The following is a 17,609-nucleotide window of genomic DNA, read 5'->3' on the forward strand; positions in this document are numbered from 1 at the left end:
CTGCCATGGGCCCTCCAGACACTACTGAGGCCCCAGACTGTGTCAAATTAATAAAGTGCAAAAACAACCAGTGTGTTGTACTTTCTTCAATGCTGCAGGAAAATGCAATCATTCAGTACATCAAGCAACTTAAAACCAGAGTGAATACCTACAGGAGAATATTACAGAGGACTTTGGGACATGTTTTTAGGGAAACTGCCCACACATTTAGTTATGTTGCTTATTTTACATAAGCACAATTCTTACAGTCTATACTTAGTTGTAAAGATTTAGGGCACATAGTGTGTTTTTCTGCAAACCTATGAGTTTTTCTCCCCGAATATTGCTTTTCAAAAACCACACACTCAAACTAGAATCAGAATCAGAATGACTTTTATTGCCATTGTCTTTGAACAATTCTCAGACTAGGAACTTGTTTCGGTGATAATGTGCTGAATAATAAAAATAAGAATAAAAACACTGAATAATGATATAAAAGTGGAAATACAGCTATTTTACAACTATTTTACAAATAAGGTAAGGGCATGCAGAGAAATTAACATATATACATACTTTTTTTGTTAAAAATATATAATAAAAGTAAAGGTAAAAGTAATTTTCTATGTAGACATGTAGATATGTACAGTATGAACAGTAGCATCCGAACAACCGTGCAAATTGGCAGAGCAATAGATGAAGTGATGTGATATGACTTATTTAAGTGACTGGAGTTATAAAGTGTCCAGCTCAGGTATTATGAGGTATCAGGTGTTATTACTACAGATTATAGTTGATTAAAGACTGCCGCTGATAACTATGAATAGTCTCATCTGTTTAATTTACAAAAAAACATTTTAAAAAAAATTAATTTCTGAGCAAATACAGTTGTGCTCATATGTATTCATCCCCTTTCATTAAAGAAAAGGCTGAATTTAAAACAGTCACTTAAATAACTGGAGACTTAAAAAAGGAACAATAACTAAAAATTTGCAAAAATATAATTTAGTAATATAAGACACTGTTTTTTCATTTAATTGAGTTGAAGAAAGAAAAAAAAACCAAAGAAACAAATTGGTCCTGGACAAATTAGAGCACTTTTCTGTTGAACAGTGGGACAAAATACCTGTTAACAGGTGCAGAAGTCTGACTGAGAGGAACAGAAAACTGTAGTGGAAACATTAAAGGATTGTTCAACAAAATATAAGTTTATGAGTGATTTAATATGTAATAAAACTCTTTTCTTTTTCGAAAAAAATTCTATTAAACCAGAATTTAAAAAAAAAGAAAGAAAAGAAAATGTAATGATTTTCATTAAATTTTTTATTTATTATTACTTTAGTCAATTTAAGCTTATTTTACAGGCAGCTGTTTTTCCCCCTTCTTTAATGAGAGGCTATGAATAAATATGAGCACAACTGTAAATTGAGGGATAGTTTTTTATTTCACTTAATTCAAAAGAAATCAAATTTGAAGCTGCAGCTAGCGCCCCCTGCTGGTCAATTGGTATATTACATGTTTACGTCCCAGTTTGGCAAATTTTTTATAACTGAAAAATGATAATAAAATATGTCATTTTTTAAAGCAGTCCTTAAAAATGCATTACACACTACCGCCTATGACTAGTGGGTGTAAAACGTCCATTTGTGGCTGAGTAAACCGGGTCACTATGCAGCAGCGCCCTCAGCAGCTCGAGCTCCTTCACGCACCGGAAGAAGCGGTTTGATGTAACTAGGATTTCAAAGATGGCGGCGTTGGTGGGTGAGTGATGTTTTGACAAAAATTATCCTCTCTTTCAGCAAACATAGCTTAGTCTTCTGAGTCGTGTTATGCGGGTTACTTAGAAATAATCATGCACAATTGTTCTGTTTAGTGGCTTGACTGTGTCAGGAATAGTTTTTGTAACGTTTTAGTGAACAAACACGCTGACCTTGCGCTGACGGCGTTAGCACAGCAGCTAACCAGGTTAGCTCAAAGTAACACTTACATGAGCATTGATAGCAGATGCTAAGATGTTATTTTATAATCACTACTGTCAGTTCACAAATAGTCAGGCTGACTTTTTAATAGCGATGTCCTTCAGAAGACTAAATAAGATATGTCGTGAAACCCAGCTCATGTAAACAATTGTGCACTGATTTTGATCCCAAACCTGTGGCAAACTGCGAGGTTTTAGTCTGTGGTTTAAAGTTATGTTTTATATCACGTCGCCTCTTAACAGTATTAGTTATTATTTTTAAATGTTTACCCAGGGATACTGTAGAGTTTGGGATACATTTGCACACCTAAGAGAATAGCTGGTTATAGTCAATAAGATAAAATATTTTGTTCTTCCTAAACAATGTTAAGAGTCTGTTATTGTTTTCCACATACATTTAGAGGACATCAGGTCGATTATTTACATATCTGAAAGTGAACTGTTGACATTGAAAAGCTTAAATGTTAATACTTGTGTAAGAAATGACAGCTTTAAATATTTGTAGGTCAGAAAGTTGTCTTGTGTCACTCTAATAAACACCTGTTTTGTAAGGTCTCTGATATTTAACACTTACATGAGCAGTGATAGCAGATGCTAAGATGGTATTATGTGATCACCACTGTCATCTTAAAATATTCAGGCTGATATTGTAATAACGATGTCTATCAGAAGACTAAATAAAATGTGTCGTGAAACCCAGCTCATGTAAACAGTTGTGCTCTGATTTTGAACCCAAACCTGTGGCAAACTGTGAGGTATTATTCAAAATCTGTGGTTTAAAGTTATGTTTTACCATCACATCACCTCTTAACAGTATTAGTTAATAGTTTTTAATGTTAACCTAGGGATACTGTAGAGTTTGGGATACATTTGGACACCTAACAAAGAGAATAGCTTGTGATATTCATTAAAATAAAATAAAATATTTTTTTTGTCCTTCCTAAACAAACAATGTTAAGAGTCTGTTATTGTTTTCCACATACATTTAGAAGACATCAGATGAATTATTTACATATCTGAAAGTGAATTGCTGACATTGAAAAGCTTAAATGTTAATACTTGTGTAAGAAATGACGGCTGTAAATATTTGAAGATCAGAAAGTTGTCTTGTGTCACTCTAATAAACACCCTTTTTGCAAGGTCTCTGAAGTATTTTCTGAAGTATAGATATGACTGAAGTCAACCGCTTTAACACCAGAAACACCTGTGGTGAATTTTAACTGCAGCATTATATCAGTTTTGGTGAATTCTTAACAAACAAATATACTTATTTATTGCATGTATACACCTGTTAAAGGAGAAATATTTATCTTGACAGCTCCCAAGCCATCCCACATACCAGTTTTTAGTGTCCTGACCAATGTTTGCTTCTAACCACTTGGGTTTTTTTTTCTTCTTTTTTGGTTTGTTTTTATCTTATTGACCAAAGACCATGCCACGGGTCTTTAAATTAATGATGCAATCATATTATCTATAACAGTATATTAATGGAAGCTACAAGACAGTTGTCAAAATGTTCTGTGTTTTTGTTAAATTCTTAAGCATATTTATGTAGTAGGGTATTTTTTAATTTGTTGTTATTTGGGGCAGTGGGTCAGGAGGTGGAGCATGTCGTCCAGTAACTGAATCAATCAATCAAAGTTTATTTATATAGCACTTTTCATACAAAAGTGCACAACAAATAAAAGCAAGAATAAAAGTCCTGCTTCCTCAATAGAAATTCTTCACCTGCCTTGCCTCTAGTGTGAGCATCGCTGGTGTATGAATGTAAATGAACTTTTTGGTGGTGGTAGGTGCATGTTGACCGCCATGTGCCCGTCATTGTGCCTCGGGACAGCTGTGGCTACACAGCTTACTTTAACAAAGTATGAATGAGGAGTGAATTAATAATGGATTCAATGTAAAGCTCTTTGGATGCCTTGCAAAGCGCTATATAACTCTGATTCATTATTATTACTTTTTATGTTATAGCTCCTCGCCTGGCCCTGTTTGGCTCTTTTTCAACAAGGTAAGAACTTCTTAATCCTGTTACTTGTGTTGAACAGATTTCAACCTGGCCTCATCCTGCTGCTCCTACAGCTGCTACAGTACCATTCACTAGCCGGGAGACTATTTCTTAGATTTGTTTTATTTGTAAATATCTCATATATTAGCTGATGTCATATGATTTCTCATTGAAGGAAACTGCTTGATATAACAATTATTACTAAGAAGCAAAGCAGCATTTGTTGTTGTTTTCCTTTGGAAAGAGGAGGTTTTCAGCTTGCCTGCTGTTTGGAGGAACTGTAGTTAAGCTTTAAGACATCATAAAGTTTCGGAGGCTCAGACAAAATCATCATCCTTCTCAAGGAAATCCACCCATCTGTCCTTGAGATAGACTTCATCACAGCACAGTCATTTTCTCTTTTTAATTTAACAATAACGTCTTTTGAATCTGAATGTTTTATGACAATTTTCATATTACAAGTAAAATTTAATTTCATCTTATTATTATTTATCTTCTTGTTATTTCTCTCTAACCCGTTCAACAGGCCCATCTCAGTATTTGCTATTCAACACAAAGGTCTGCACAGCAATGCTAAAGGTGATAATACCAGCACGAGGTGAGAAAAGCTCTGTTGTAACAGACACCTGGTAACCGTGTGAATGTTAAAGCTTTCGTCCTGCATTCTGTCGCAGTGTGGTCCCTGTCAGAGAGAGGAGCACAGCTGTAGCAGCAGCCAAACCAGCATCCGTAGCCAGCAGCAAGGGGGAGTATGTTATTACCAAGCTGGATGACCTGGTGAACTGGGCACGCAGGGTGAGCATCTCAGAGACTGTTGGCTGTATTAAAATCCAGGAATATGTTGATACTCAAATGTGTGGTCATTTTGAACTTTAATGGCACGACTGACTGATAGATATTAAGTAACATAGCTTGATGTAAAGATTTCAAAGCCAAGTCATCTGTTTAATTAGATGCAACTCCATCATTACGTGTGAAATACGACAAAAAATTTTACAGGAACAAAGTGAAAGTTTGAACAACAAATACATCAGAATTATACTTTGGTGTGAGGACCAGGTGATTGCAGAGATATGGAAAAAGCCGACAGAATTACAAAATTTGACAAAATAAAAGGAATTCATTGTAAAATGAAGAATATTGTGGAATTTGATCATTTTATGGACAAATAAAAGAAAAGCAAGATAAATAACGCATGTATTTTGACCGCTGTAGCTTCCTGTCTGTGTGACATCACCTCCACTGGTAGGACAAGTGGAGCTCCCTAAGTGGCTCCAGAAAACATGAAAAAGGCTGCCTCACTTTTGGTGAATTGTTACAAACAAGGAGGAGAGTTGACGGAAAGAGGCTACAGCTCCTCCATGGCGCAGGTTCTAATCCCAGCCAGGAGCCGTTTTCTGTCTTTGACCCTCTTTACTGCCCGGAAACTGTGTCATAAAGGCCTCCAGAGCCAAAATAATGATACCTAAAAATAATAGAATAATTATCCGTTAAACTGTTTAATATTCACATGATTTTACAAATCCCTCGTGGAAAAATTGGTACATAGTAAAACACAGAATTGAGGAGGGAAATGAACAATTAAAACATGTTTCATAGGACCGAAGGAGACAATAGCTCCGTATAAAAGTCTAACATCCATGGATATTAACTTATTAAAAACTTTTCACGCAGTAACTCAGTAACAGAGACAGTCCTCGAGGGCTGATGTCCTGCAGGTTTTTGATAAATCCTTGTTCCAACACTCCTGGCTTACATTAAATAGATCCAACAGCCAATGACGTTCTACACAATGAGTGATTAGTTTGAGTCAGGTGGAGCAGGGAAACATGGAAAACCTGCAGGATTGTAGATGTGGAGCTGGGTGCCCCCTGTCTTAGACTCTCCCTGCTGGTCTTAAACCACTGAAACAGTAATATTAATATCAGTCGCTCCTGAGTTCTGCGTTGTTGTGCTGTCTTGGCTCATCACTGCTGTGTTTCCTCCACCAGAGCTCTCTGTGGCCCATGACCTTTGGCCTGGCGTGCTGTGCAGTAGAAATGATGCACATGGCAGCTCCCCGTTACGACATGGATCGCTTTGGGGTCGTGTTCAGAGCAAGTCCCAGACAGGCCGACGTCATGATTGTTGCAGGAACGTTGACTAATAAAATGGCTCCGGCTCTGCGGAAGGTGAGGGCAGAAACTGATGTTATTGTAATTATGGCAGGTCGCGGTTCTTGTTATTGTTCAGATTCGGCCTCCAGACTGACTCAGGTCTGTGAAGCGGAGGATGGAAATGGGATGTGTTTTGAGTTGCTGCTTTCCAACACGGAGAGCTCTGTCAGTCAGAAATCTGTGTACAGGATGGGAGTGATGGGAACATTTTAGCCGAGTTAATGCTGCTTGGATTATGACCAACCTGTCAACGGATTGGCAGACTCGCACGAAGCCTCTCTTCAGCTGCATCTACAGATTAGTTCTGACTCAGACTTTATATAACAATGAATGAATGTTTTTGGTTTTTTTTTATCTAACAGGTGTATGATCAGATGCCTGAACCCAGATACGTCATCTCCATGGGGAGGTACGTTAACACCTTCACATCCTGCTAACTCCCCAACATTACCTACCCCAGCTTTAAATCTTGGTTGTAATGATAAGAAAGGTTGACCCTGAAAATGTATCTGCTCAAATGAAGATGTAGCAAGCAGCAAAACAGAATTTGGTTAACTTCTGGGGGGGTGGGGGGGGTTCAGTTTGCAGGCGTACTCAGATGTACGATGGTGTTACTGAGTCGATGTTCGTCCCATTAAATACAAAGAAAACTATTTTATTTCAGCTACAATCAACTAACCTGTGGATTAATGGGAATTAGTTTTAGCTGAAAAGGATCTTCTTGTGTTTGTTTACTAAAAATGAGATTCTGTTTTGTTAATGATTTCTTTCCCAACAAGAGGAGAGAAAAGATTGCTTCAGATTTTTCATTTAGTCTGATGTTACAGATGTGGATCTGCTAGAATATTCCAGCAGCTTCAGTGTCTTTCAGATCAGACATTTTTACAACCCTGTGCTGTGAAGTAGGAGGGAGGTATCATAAGGCATGATAGATTTGGTTTTGCAGGTATTAACTGGTTTAGCTTTTAGTTTGTTTTGTTGCTGCTCTGCGTATTTCTCCAGTCAGGACAGGGTGGGTAGGGATTGTTGGTTGGATTGGGCAGTACCTTAGTAGAACTTTATAATCTGCTTTATGAAAGAGCTGCGCTGGAAAAATCCAGCCCATGCTGGTAGCGTTGGCCAGCTGTTGGTGATTTTAATGGATTTCCTCTAATGTCCTTACTGGTGGCTCTAAATGCCAGAGCTGCTGATGTTGCATTGTTGACGTTTTTATTGTTTATGTTCAGATTTCATAGAATCAGACAAATTGACTGAAGTTACTTACGAACCAGATGTTTTCTCACAATGTTCTCTTCCAGCTGTGCTAACGGAGGGGGTTACTACCACTACTCCTACGCTGTGGTCAGAGGCTGCGACAGAATTGTACCAGTGGACATTTACGTTCCAGGTAGGCTTTACTGGGTTATTTTCCTTCCAGAGCCAGTCCAGTGCTGGTTCAGAGCCGGGGCCAAAACAGAACCAGTTCTTTCTGATTCTACTGACTTCAGCCGCGCAAAAGCCTGGTAGAACAGCAGAGCTAAGTCTTAGCTTCGACGTTAGCACTTCCACAGCCAGTATACTTAATTAGTTAGAAAACCAAGGAAGAACTGGGCTTCATCGTGGATGTAAAGTCCAAACATCCGTGTTCGTACATGTTCTACTGATCATTTCCTCCTGTTAAATGTTTTCATGTCACCATTCACATTTACGTAGCGCTGAAGTCATAATATCCATTTCTCTTCATTTCATTTGACATTAGTTTGAACTTTTCTAAACTTTGTTGGATGTTGCTAACTGAATGATATCGTTAATATTGCCTACAGTTCCCCAGTGGTCGTGTGTAACTCTGTGGGATCGTTGTGACCAATAGTTTTGCAATCTGTGTAGGAGGTTTACATCGCAGCCGCCAAAGGTGGTGTTTATTCAGACTTTATATGTTAAATCCACGTTATTCATGATTTGTAAAAAAAAAAAAGGTACAGGACCTGTTTTGACCTAAATATGATGAGAAATCCACTTCCTGTAAACTTTTGATTAATCAGATGGTTTAAATTGAATCAGGAGCAGCCAAAGATGTGAGCAGAAAGTTCTGTGTCTGTCTGAGAAGAACAAAGCTAATGCTCCTCCATGGCTGAAATAAAGAATATTTCTGACACATGATGGCGCCAGAAATGAGTTTGACTTGGTTTTATAAGGAAAACAGGTAAATAGTAGCATGAATTAATGCAAATGGCAAAAACACCTGGAGAAAAGGTGATCCTTTCTCCTTGTCTTTGTGTCAATGTCAATATTTTCTATTCCTGAAAGCCAAGAGTTGATATGCAAATGGAAAAGGGCTTGATCCATGTTGTTTCTACAGAGTACTGTTTATAAAGTAATAAATCCAGGTAGTTTTATTGGTATAATCTGTTGACAAATGAATTTTACCTGCCTTGAACCTCCTTTTTTTGCAACTGAGGCTCACCTGAAAATGATGATGTCTATATGTTGACTGTGATTAACAGATAAAGACCTAACCCATGAAAAAATATAAATATAAGTACATTTTTATGAGGACTTTATTTATCCCTTTAACAAAATGTAGAATAAAAAAGTACCAACATTTTTTAGGGATAAATGGCATTTATTATTTTGTAATGTGTCAGAAATGTTATTTTATAATCTTCTGCTTTCTGGTGTCCATTAAGGGACAAAAGACCAACATCACATTGTTTTCCACAGGATTGTGAGCAAAGTTTGTAACATAAAGTGATGCTAAATGCCTCAGAAACTGTATGTATCACGTATGTCAGGGTGGCTTCTTCTGGGTTAAAAGGGTTGAGTTTCTACCAGAATTTTTATGGTATATAAAACAACAGGCAGATATAGAAAGAAACTGCTTGAAGTTTTAAGGTTTAAATCATGTATATAATACACAGAATCAACTTAGACTTGGCTTTGGCACCAAACAGAGAAAACTGCACACGGAAAGGATGAGAAACATGAGCAGTGTTTGTAAATGGCACAGAGAAATATTGTGACTAATGTATACAGGCGGTCCTGGGTTTACAAACGAGTTCTGTTCCTACGCCGCGGCGTAACCCGAAAAATTCCACGCAAGTTGGATTTTTATCCTTAAATGGCCCCTCGATCACTAAATAACTATCTAAATACATCAATCTTATATATCATAGTAATGGAAAAAAAACAGTACAAGCAATTAAAATACATATTTTAATTAAAATAAAATAAATATGCACGCACCGAGACGTCATCTTAACCTCTGCGTCATGTGTCGTAAGAGCTTATATGCAACCTCGTAACATCAAAACTTGATCTATTTTTTTTTTTTATTTACAACACTCATTTAATGAATGTAAAGTCGAAACAACGCAAGTCAAGAACCGCGTAACCCGAGAACCGCCTGTATTGTATTCATGTAAGCTTTTTGTGTCTTCAGCTTTTCTTTAGTGGACTAACTGGATTCCCAGTTTGTGTAGAAATTTGCCCTCAGAGGCGAACTAGTTAAAGAGCTGTGTGACTTTACTAATGTTAATATTGAAACGTGATGATCAGCACCAGCTGACGAACACAGCCTCCACTTTGTTTCCTCATCCTACTTTTACATTTTACTGAGAACTTTTAAGGCTCCTCGACTCTTTCCCAGTTAAGTATCAGATCTCTCAGTAACATAAACACTATTACATGCATGGAGGTTCTCGGACAGAGGATTGTTGTGTCCCAGGGGTCTGGATAATACTGAAGAGGAAAGAGTCAGGACCCCGAGGCTCTGAAACGATCTAACCAATAAAATCTTCAGTTGAAATTATAGCAAATTATTTCACTAATCTCTTCAGAGCTGATTTGTCTTTATCTCACTTCCTTTAGTGAAGCACAGTGATAAATAATACCACCGTTATCTCTAAGTAAACTCTGGTTATGACAGTTTTTACTTGTGTGTTTTTTTATAATGCTAAATTTCTCCTTTAATTTTCTCCATATTAATGTTCTTCTTACATTTTTCACATTTGTTTCACTTTTTATTGGACTAAAAGGATTTTACTGTTCAACCGCTTCTTTAGTTTTGGGGGAAAACACCAGTTTAACTTGACTTCATATCAAATTATACATAAACTATCCTCTGGTTTTATCCTCTAAATATAAGTGCTTGGCTTCGCCGTGCTGCTGTTACAGGATGGAAATAAACATCTGGGATCTTCGCAGAACAGTGGAGGAGGGTCAAGCTGCTAATTAATGCTCAATAATCATATATTTTGACACGCAGATAGATTTGATCAGGCGTATTCAGTCCACACTAGTTTTGATCAACATCAGTAGCTTGTTGCAGCATCAGCCAGAAATCCTCAGTAGTGTCTGCATTTGTAGTTCAGGTTTTAGTCGTATCGTTGCTGTTTTTCCTGCTGTAGTGGCTGCATCGGCGCAGTCCCACTTACAGATTGGTAGTTTGAATTGTTTTAATGGTTTAATATCAGATAACCGAGTGACTTGTTTTCAGTCATGAACCTGACTGGAAGAGTGTGTAGTTTCATATACATAAAATTTCCTGTGTCTTTAGGTTGTCCTCCCACTGCAGAAGCTCTCCTCTACGGGACTTTACAGCTGCAGAAGAAGATCAAGCGTGAGAAGAAGATAAAGATCTGGTATAGGAAGTAAATGTGTAATATATATCTGTGTGTGAGAGTATTTCTGGTTGCATGGAGCGTCGCTCCTCCTCACTGTAAAGCTGCAATAACCTCAATAAAGTCAGTTTTGTAATTTATTCCCTCCTTATTTTCAGTCAGCCACTCAGCAGCCTCTCTGTTTAGATTTATGTTGCTTTAAGTCAGAATTATTCAGACAACGTTGCTTGTTTCTTCTGCAAGATTTTAAAACAGCAGTTTTAAGTCTGATTCCTATTAAGTAGTCATGAATGATCTATTTATCATCTGTGGTAACATGCAGTCAGAAATAAACATTATACCACTTATATTTAATAAACTGGGCTTCTTGAAAACATTTCTTTTGCTAGTGTCTCTTTTTCTGCAAAGCCGCCAGGCTGTGATCCCCCGCTCTGACCTTCACTGGTCTCTGTAGACGCTCAGCTGTGGCTAGAAGCTATTTAATTGTGTGCAGAACACTGCAGACCCACAGAGTGAAATGTCACATTAAAGATGAAAATCCGTTTTAAAGTTTAGGACCTTCAGCCAGAGCCAGATTTGTGCATGCATAATTATCGTCAACAAGCCAGAATAATTATGTATGCAGAGCTTCTTTATGCATCACAACTGGGAATCAGCAGTCTGAGGTTCAGTCGCGTTTGCTGCAGGAGACTTCATGAGTCACTCATTTCATTCTTTGTTTACAGTAAATGACCATGTGGCCGCTGTACCTTGAAGCTGCACCAAGAATAAAGTGAAACATCTCTTGTTAACCATTCAGTGGTTAAATATGTTTTTTTTAACCTGTCTATGTGGTGTGTTGTTGTATGTTGTCTTCAGTCAAGATGCAACACAAATGAAGCATGACTTCTACTGGCTGATATTTCAGATTGTGATTTAAAATGTAAACATGACAACAAGCTTTTTTTTTTTTCTTTAAATTTAGAAGCAAAAAACTGGAGTAGATTATTACATATTTGCTGAAATAAAAGGACAAACCTCTGCTTTAATTTATAACCCTTCAAACACTTTTATACTTTGTCATTTCATCCTATAGTACAACTTATCTGCTTAGTAATACAATAGAAGTTCTGCAGGATGTCTAATAACTGATGTTATTTTTGTTTTCAACTAAATGCTTTTTAAATTTTAATTTAATTAGCTGCCTTTTCCTAGTTTTCCATTTTTGTGTTGTATAAAAAGTGCAGAATCCTCTGACGAGCTGAAAATATCTGCTTTTTTCATTAAAAGCTGATCCATTTTCCGTGTTTCACTGTTGGTTTCTGCTTTTTCTGGGCTCTACCTCTTCGTGTTTATTTAAAAGAGGTTGTTGTAACTTCCTAAAGCCCTGATTCAGATCTGAGACCTGCCAGCTGCTGTGGTTTCCCACCTGAACGCCGCCTGGTGTTGCATCATCCAGTCATCTAATGATTAATGTGTCCTCGCCAGCTGGTAACTTATTCCCAGGTGCTCAGATAGTGCAAACTGTTATCTGCTGCTATAGATTAAGGCATGGCTAGTGTGTACTCTGTCCATCTTACAGCTCCTGCATGTTTCAGTCTGAAGAAAGGCCAGAAACATCCGTTAGTTCTCTGTCAGCCCCAAGTCAAACGATACCAAGCTTTCTTAGATATTTATCAGTGCAGTTTGTGTTCAGCCTGACTAAAAGTCACGCATTTTTCACTCTTAATTTACATTTTTAGTTTTGTGAAAACAGATTGAAAAGGGAACTGGCAGTGATCCTGAATTAAGAGTTTTTTGTATTTGATGAAAAACATTTTAAGTATTTCAGTTTCATTAGTCTGATAGTTTTCTGTTTTTATGATAACAATTAATTTGAATCTTTTTTTTTAAAGAAGTTTTTTGTCAAAAGATGTAAAAAAAAAAAAGTAAATATATACACATTAAATTCAGTTTCCTCCTCTTTCCACACTCTTAATTTTAGTTTTACAGTTTTTCTCTTTATATAAACAAATATTTCATGTAGAACATTAAATTATTGCATATTCATTTTATATGAATGCATTAGATTTCTTTTTTAACATTACTACAGATGAGCCCTGCGATGGACTGGCGACCTGTCCAGGTGTACCCTGCCTCTCCATCAATGGTTGCTGGGATACGCTGCAGCTTCCCTACGAGCAGTTAGGAAAACGGACGGATGGATGATTTTTCTTCATTTCTGTTTTTTTATAATAAAGAACTTCTGATATTTTTTTAGTTAAAGGAAGAGAGTAAACGTCAGTGTGATATTTTGGGGAGACAAATCAATAAAAAGCACTTTGATGTTTAATTTGCAACATTTTTATTGTATATTAGCATATTTCTGACAATCACCACATGTTTAATCACATAATACATCCATCCTTTTTCCTACCGGCTTAGTCCAGTTCAGGGTTTTGGGAAGCTGGAGCCTATCCCAGCAACCATTGGGCAAGAGGAAGGTACACCCTGGACAGGTCACCAGTCCGTCACAGAGAGACAAATGACTCAAGACAAATGAATTGACTTCTAGCGACAATTTAGAGCAACCAGTTAACCTAATATGCATGTCTTTGAACGGTGGGAGGAATCCAGAGAACCCATGGGGAGAACATGCAACTCCACACAGAACCACCGTTCAAACCTCCCCTCACATAGAGCATCATTTGCACATTTTGTTAAAAACAAAACAAAACAAAAAAAACATCTTATTGGAAGTATTCAGCTGTACAGGTGATATTTTCTCATTTTTATGCACCTGCAGTGTCTGTCTCACCTCACTGGGAGCTTTTCTCTTAATGCTTCTATTTCTGGATGTGAATGCTTCCTACACAACCAGCTGTGATAAACACACTCCTGCCACACACCACACCAAGCGCTTGCACTGAGTTAGCATTTTACCGTCAGGTTTCTCATAAATAAACACAATTCTGCAGACTAGCAAGCATCTGAGAACAGAGCGAGCACTTAAAAATAAGCGGTGATGTATTTACAGCTTGGACGAGCACCAGGCTGCATATGGCAGAGAGGATGCTGGGTAATAACAGACACGAAACAGGTGAGTGTGGAGCAAAGGCAGTTTTTGTTCTTTCAGCCTGTTTTGAGGTTTTACTGAAACATATACGTAAGTAAGTTTCACCCACCAACGGCAGAATGAATATAAAAGCCTGTAAACAGAGTCAGGATGGAGTTGCGTTTATTAAAATCTGACAGAGTTGGGAAAGAAGGCACAGAATATTAAAAGATTGCAGCAGTTTCGTCCAACTTTATTCTTTCAGAATAGTAAGAGTGATCATCTTCTTGAAGGAATAGTATTTGCACTCAGTGGGTGGAGCAATGTCCATGGTGGTGGTGCTAATCTTCTCCTTTTTGAAGCCGGCTTGGAGCAGATGAGACACCTGAGTCTCCTGAAAATCATTAACAGAGAGTCGGTTAGCATCAGCGGCTCACAGTTTGCTCCCGTTTATCAGTAACCTTGAAATGAAAGTGGCACGTAGTTCAGATTCTCTGTTCTGCTGCAGGAATAAACGCTGCTGTTAAATTCCACCCTGCAGGACGGGGAGCAGAATGAAACTCAGGAGTCACCTCCGAGGAAACGTGTGGAGGATTCACTGAGAGACTGCATGTGCTGTCCTGTCGTCATTCACGCTGCATTTACTTCATCAAACCTAACACATATTTCAAGGTTTGTGGGTTCATATATTTAGGACAACCTGAACTTAAATTATAAATTACCAATTCTGGCAGTTTTTTTTTTTTTTTTGATTCAGCGCAAATTTCCTGTATTTACTTTGCTTTATAAGAGCAGGTTCTATATAAAAAACAGAATTATGCATCTTAAAACTGTGTTACTGATTGTGTCCACAAATTGCAAGGAGTAATGACGGCAGATAATCAGGAATAAAACAGCCAAATTGCAGAGGAATCTGGTTCACATCTGAGTTGTTTGATTTGCAACATGAAAGCTGACAAACCTCAAACATTTTCTCAATGTTGTCATATTTGGTCTTGAGCAGCTCGCCCCAGGAGGTCAGGTTGCAGTAGGTGAGGACGCCGCCGGGTTTCAGCAGCCTGTGAGCGTGACCCTGCAGACAAAACAAGAAACCATCAAGTCGTTTGGCTCCTCAAATGTCCACAAGCATTTTAAATAAACAGGATAAGACTGGTTCGCTGTCTCTTTATTCTGTTTGACTCCATTAAGCTTTTTCTAGCAAACACCGCTTAATTTTCATTAATTATCCCTCTTTTAAATCTTTGTGAGCATCTTAAACACCTACCTTGATGAAGTCAAACTGGTGAGTGTGCCATGTGTCCTCTGACAGAGGGTATGTGTCATACAGGATGCCTGATGGAGAAGAAAACTGTTTTTATCCAAACATTTCACGACTCGAGATTCATCCATCTGTTCCTTCATTTGACCTTGTTGGAATATCTAATATCTAAGAGGCGTCCTGGACAGTGTGATTGTGTCAACCTGACTGGATGTTTCAGGAAACACTGAGGTGCTTAAGAGAGACTAAATACAGTATCTGCTCCTGTTTTCATTTCTGTAATAATAGATTATCAAGCTTAGCAATTCAGTGAATCAAAACTCCACGTGTGATTAAAGTTCGCCCACGTCTGGTCGTACTTCTTACCATCAAAGTGATTGTCTGGCAGGGTGGGAACAACGTTCTCCCAGAGGCCCTTCAGAGGGACAACCTGCAGCAGCAGCAAAAACCCTCATTAACACCTTCGCATTTCAGAGCAGGAGCAGTGAAGTACATTTGCATGTTGCAAGCAAACAGCGCCGCCAGTATCGATATCGTTAATAAAAGTCATTTATTACTCGGTTCTACTGACCTTGTGAGGTTGAGACTTGGCCCAGTTCTCCAGGCGGGCAAAGACACCATCATTGCACTCAATGATCCAGTGCTCCTCGATGGGAAAAGACTCTATTTTGGTGGCGGCGATGGCCATGCCGAAACCAATCTCCAGAACCCGTCCGCCTGCCAGACAAACACAACCAAGCTGAATGCAGGGATCTGAAGCTTGCTAGTGTGCATGTTGCTGTTTCTGAGAGTAATCTCCCAAAAATGTCTCATAAATCCAGCAAACTCAGATTTGTTGCAAGAACATTTGGTTTAAAGAACACTCAAACGGGTTTTTTTGTACACTAATGCTTTCGTTTTAAGCTGCTGCTCTTATTGCATGTTTATTCCTCATGACTACTACGGTGATTTTTATGGTTTGATCGAAGCTTTGTCGCTCTGTTGGGTGCAGCAGGAAAGCCAGGTGGCTGCAACATGGGGTCAAACGGAAAGGTCAAACGGTTTCATTTCCTTTAACAGTAACACCTAAATAGATGAGGGGTAAAGGTTTTTAGTTATTTCTTGACCCTTTCATAATGATTTATTCAATTTTTCTAAAGCTGTCTGAGATTTTTAGTTGAGTTATCGTTTTAAAACCTGTTAATTGTTGTTTTGTCCTCAGGGAAAACTTGGTTTGGCAAGATTTAAATGTCGAAAAATAAAAAGAAAGCGAGAAGAAAAGAATGTCTTTATGTGCTATAAAAACACAAATGCACGTGAATTAAAAACAAATGTAGGTGTAAATATATAAAGTAGTTCAACTCAATGAAAAAAAAAAAAAAAAAAAAAATAAGACGTGTAGAAATCAGTGCATTTATTGCAGCATTGTGCAGACTGAGTGCAGATGCATGTCCAGTGTGCATGTGGGTGGGGGGGGGGGGGGGGGGGGGGTGGGGGTGGGGGTGGATGGATCAGTCTATTTTCATATAAAGCTAAAAGCAGATGAGCTGAAGTGTTCCCCTACAGATTTGTTGGCCTGTTCCCAGGAGTGAAGTAACAGCTGCTTTGGAGCTCGCCAACACAGACAGCCACGCTGCTCTCACACACACACACACACACACACACACACACACACACACACACACACACACGTTCCCAAACATGAAGGGAAATGTTCCACCATGTGGAAAAAAAACTCACTGATTTTTATTCAACCCCTTTAATATCAGGGTTTCACAATAAACTTTTACTTTATCTATATATATTAATGTGTTTTAAACATAATTTGGTAAAATATTATCTTAAAATGTCTTTTACTAATGATATTCTATTATTTCTGGTTGACTTTCTTGTAAGTTCGATATTCCATGCAGCTGATTTATTAGTTTGAATATTCATTCACTTATTCACATATGCACTTCATACACCTGTTAAATAAAATAAAGTTGACATCTTGTGGCACCCAGTAGATTTATTTGACAATGTTTCAGTCTTTATGTTCCTGTTGAGCTGCCTCCTCCACAAGTTTCACCAAATGTTGGAAAAGTCACATGAGTCCATTATCGGACAACCCGTTGATCGCCGTTCAGTGTCCGACAATACACCAACCACTTTCTGCAAAAATGACTTTTACCTTTCGAGGACGCAACTGTGGCGAGGGAATGCATGTAAGGTGTTTCCCAGCGCTCCATCACCGGCTTCCCCATGATCTCCAGGTGCGTGTCGGCCTCATTGTAGCCGGCGTTAGCGTCGTGCCAGGAGGGCTTGCAGTCCTCTCCCTTTGAAAATATGGGCTGAGCAGAGGTCATTTTGTTTAGCTGGTGTTGTTGTTTGGCTCTGGTGAACGGTTTGGCAGACAGAAGAGGGTGAGAGTGACAAGAAGGCGGTTTATATTGAGCACAGAAGCGCTGACACCGCAAAACGCACGGCTGCGGGTCAAAAGCGCAACGCATTCCAAGATCCAAGCTCGCCCGAGATCCTCTGAAGACGAGATGGATCACTCGGTGGTATATAACTAGCCGTACTTGGAAAAGAATCCCTGTCGCAAACAGAGCCAGATTATACGGAAGAGTATTAGGGCCACTGAATAAAAAAAAAAAAAATTAA

General features: G+C 38.4%; 2 protein-coding genes across 3 annotated transcripts; one reads left to right on the forward strand and one right to left on the reverse strand.

Annotated features, from left to right (window-relative positions):
* The first annotated feature begins 1,695 nt into the window (after positions 1-1,695).
* ndufs7 (NADH:ubiquinone oxidoreductase core subunit S7) lies at positions 1,696-11,999 on the forward strand. 2 transcript variants are annotated; one of them, XM_079244972.1, is made up of 9 exons: positions 1,696-1,737; positions 3,926-3,962; positions 4,486-4,557; positions 4,634-4,754; positions 5,951-6,130; positions 6,478-6,524; positions 7,414-7,502; positions 10,650-10,734; positions 11,439-11,999. In XM_079244972.1, exons 1-9 carry the CDS (start codon positions 1,722-1,724, stop codon positions 11,443-11,445), a joined length of 654 nt encoding a protein of 217 aa, XP_079101098.1. In that variant the 5' UTR covers positions 1,696-1,721; the 3' UTR covers positions 11,446-11,999. The 2 variants fall into 2 exon arrangements, with proteins under 2 accessions (XP_079101098.1, XP_079101097.1); XM_079244971.1 differs by lacking the exon at positions 11,439-11,999 and having other exon boundaries at positions 10,650-10,853.
* A 1,893-nt stretch (positions 12,000-13,892) lies between these two features.
* gamt (guanidinoacetate N-methyltransferase) lies at positions 13,893-17,386 on the reverse strand. Its single transcript, XM_079245070.1, has 6 exons — positions 17,137-17,386; positions 15,556-15,701; positions 15,351-15,414; positions 14,991-15,058; positions 14,688-14,798; positions 13,893-14,120 (listed from the first exon to the last, which is right to left on the reverse strand). Exons 1-6 carry the CDS (start codon positions 17,309-17,311, stop codon positions 13,980-13,982), a joined length of 705 nt encoding a protein of 234 aa, XP_079101196.1. The 5' UTR covers positions 17,312-17,386; the 3' UTR covers positions 13,893-13,979.
* Positions 17,387-17,609: the final 223 nt, after the last annotated feature.

This window comes from Telmatherina bonti (genome assembly GCF_933228915.1).
Source record: "Telmatherina bonti genome assembly, chromosome: 8".
NCBI classification, from domain to species: domain Eukaryota; kingdom Metazoa; phylum Chordata; class Actinopteri; order Atheriniformes; family Telmatherinidae; genus Telmatherina; species Telmatherina bonti.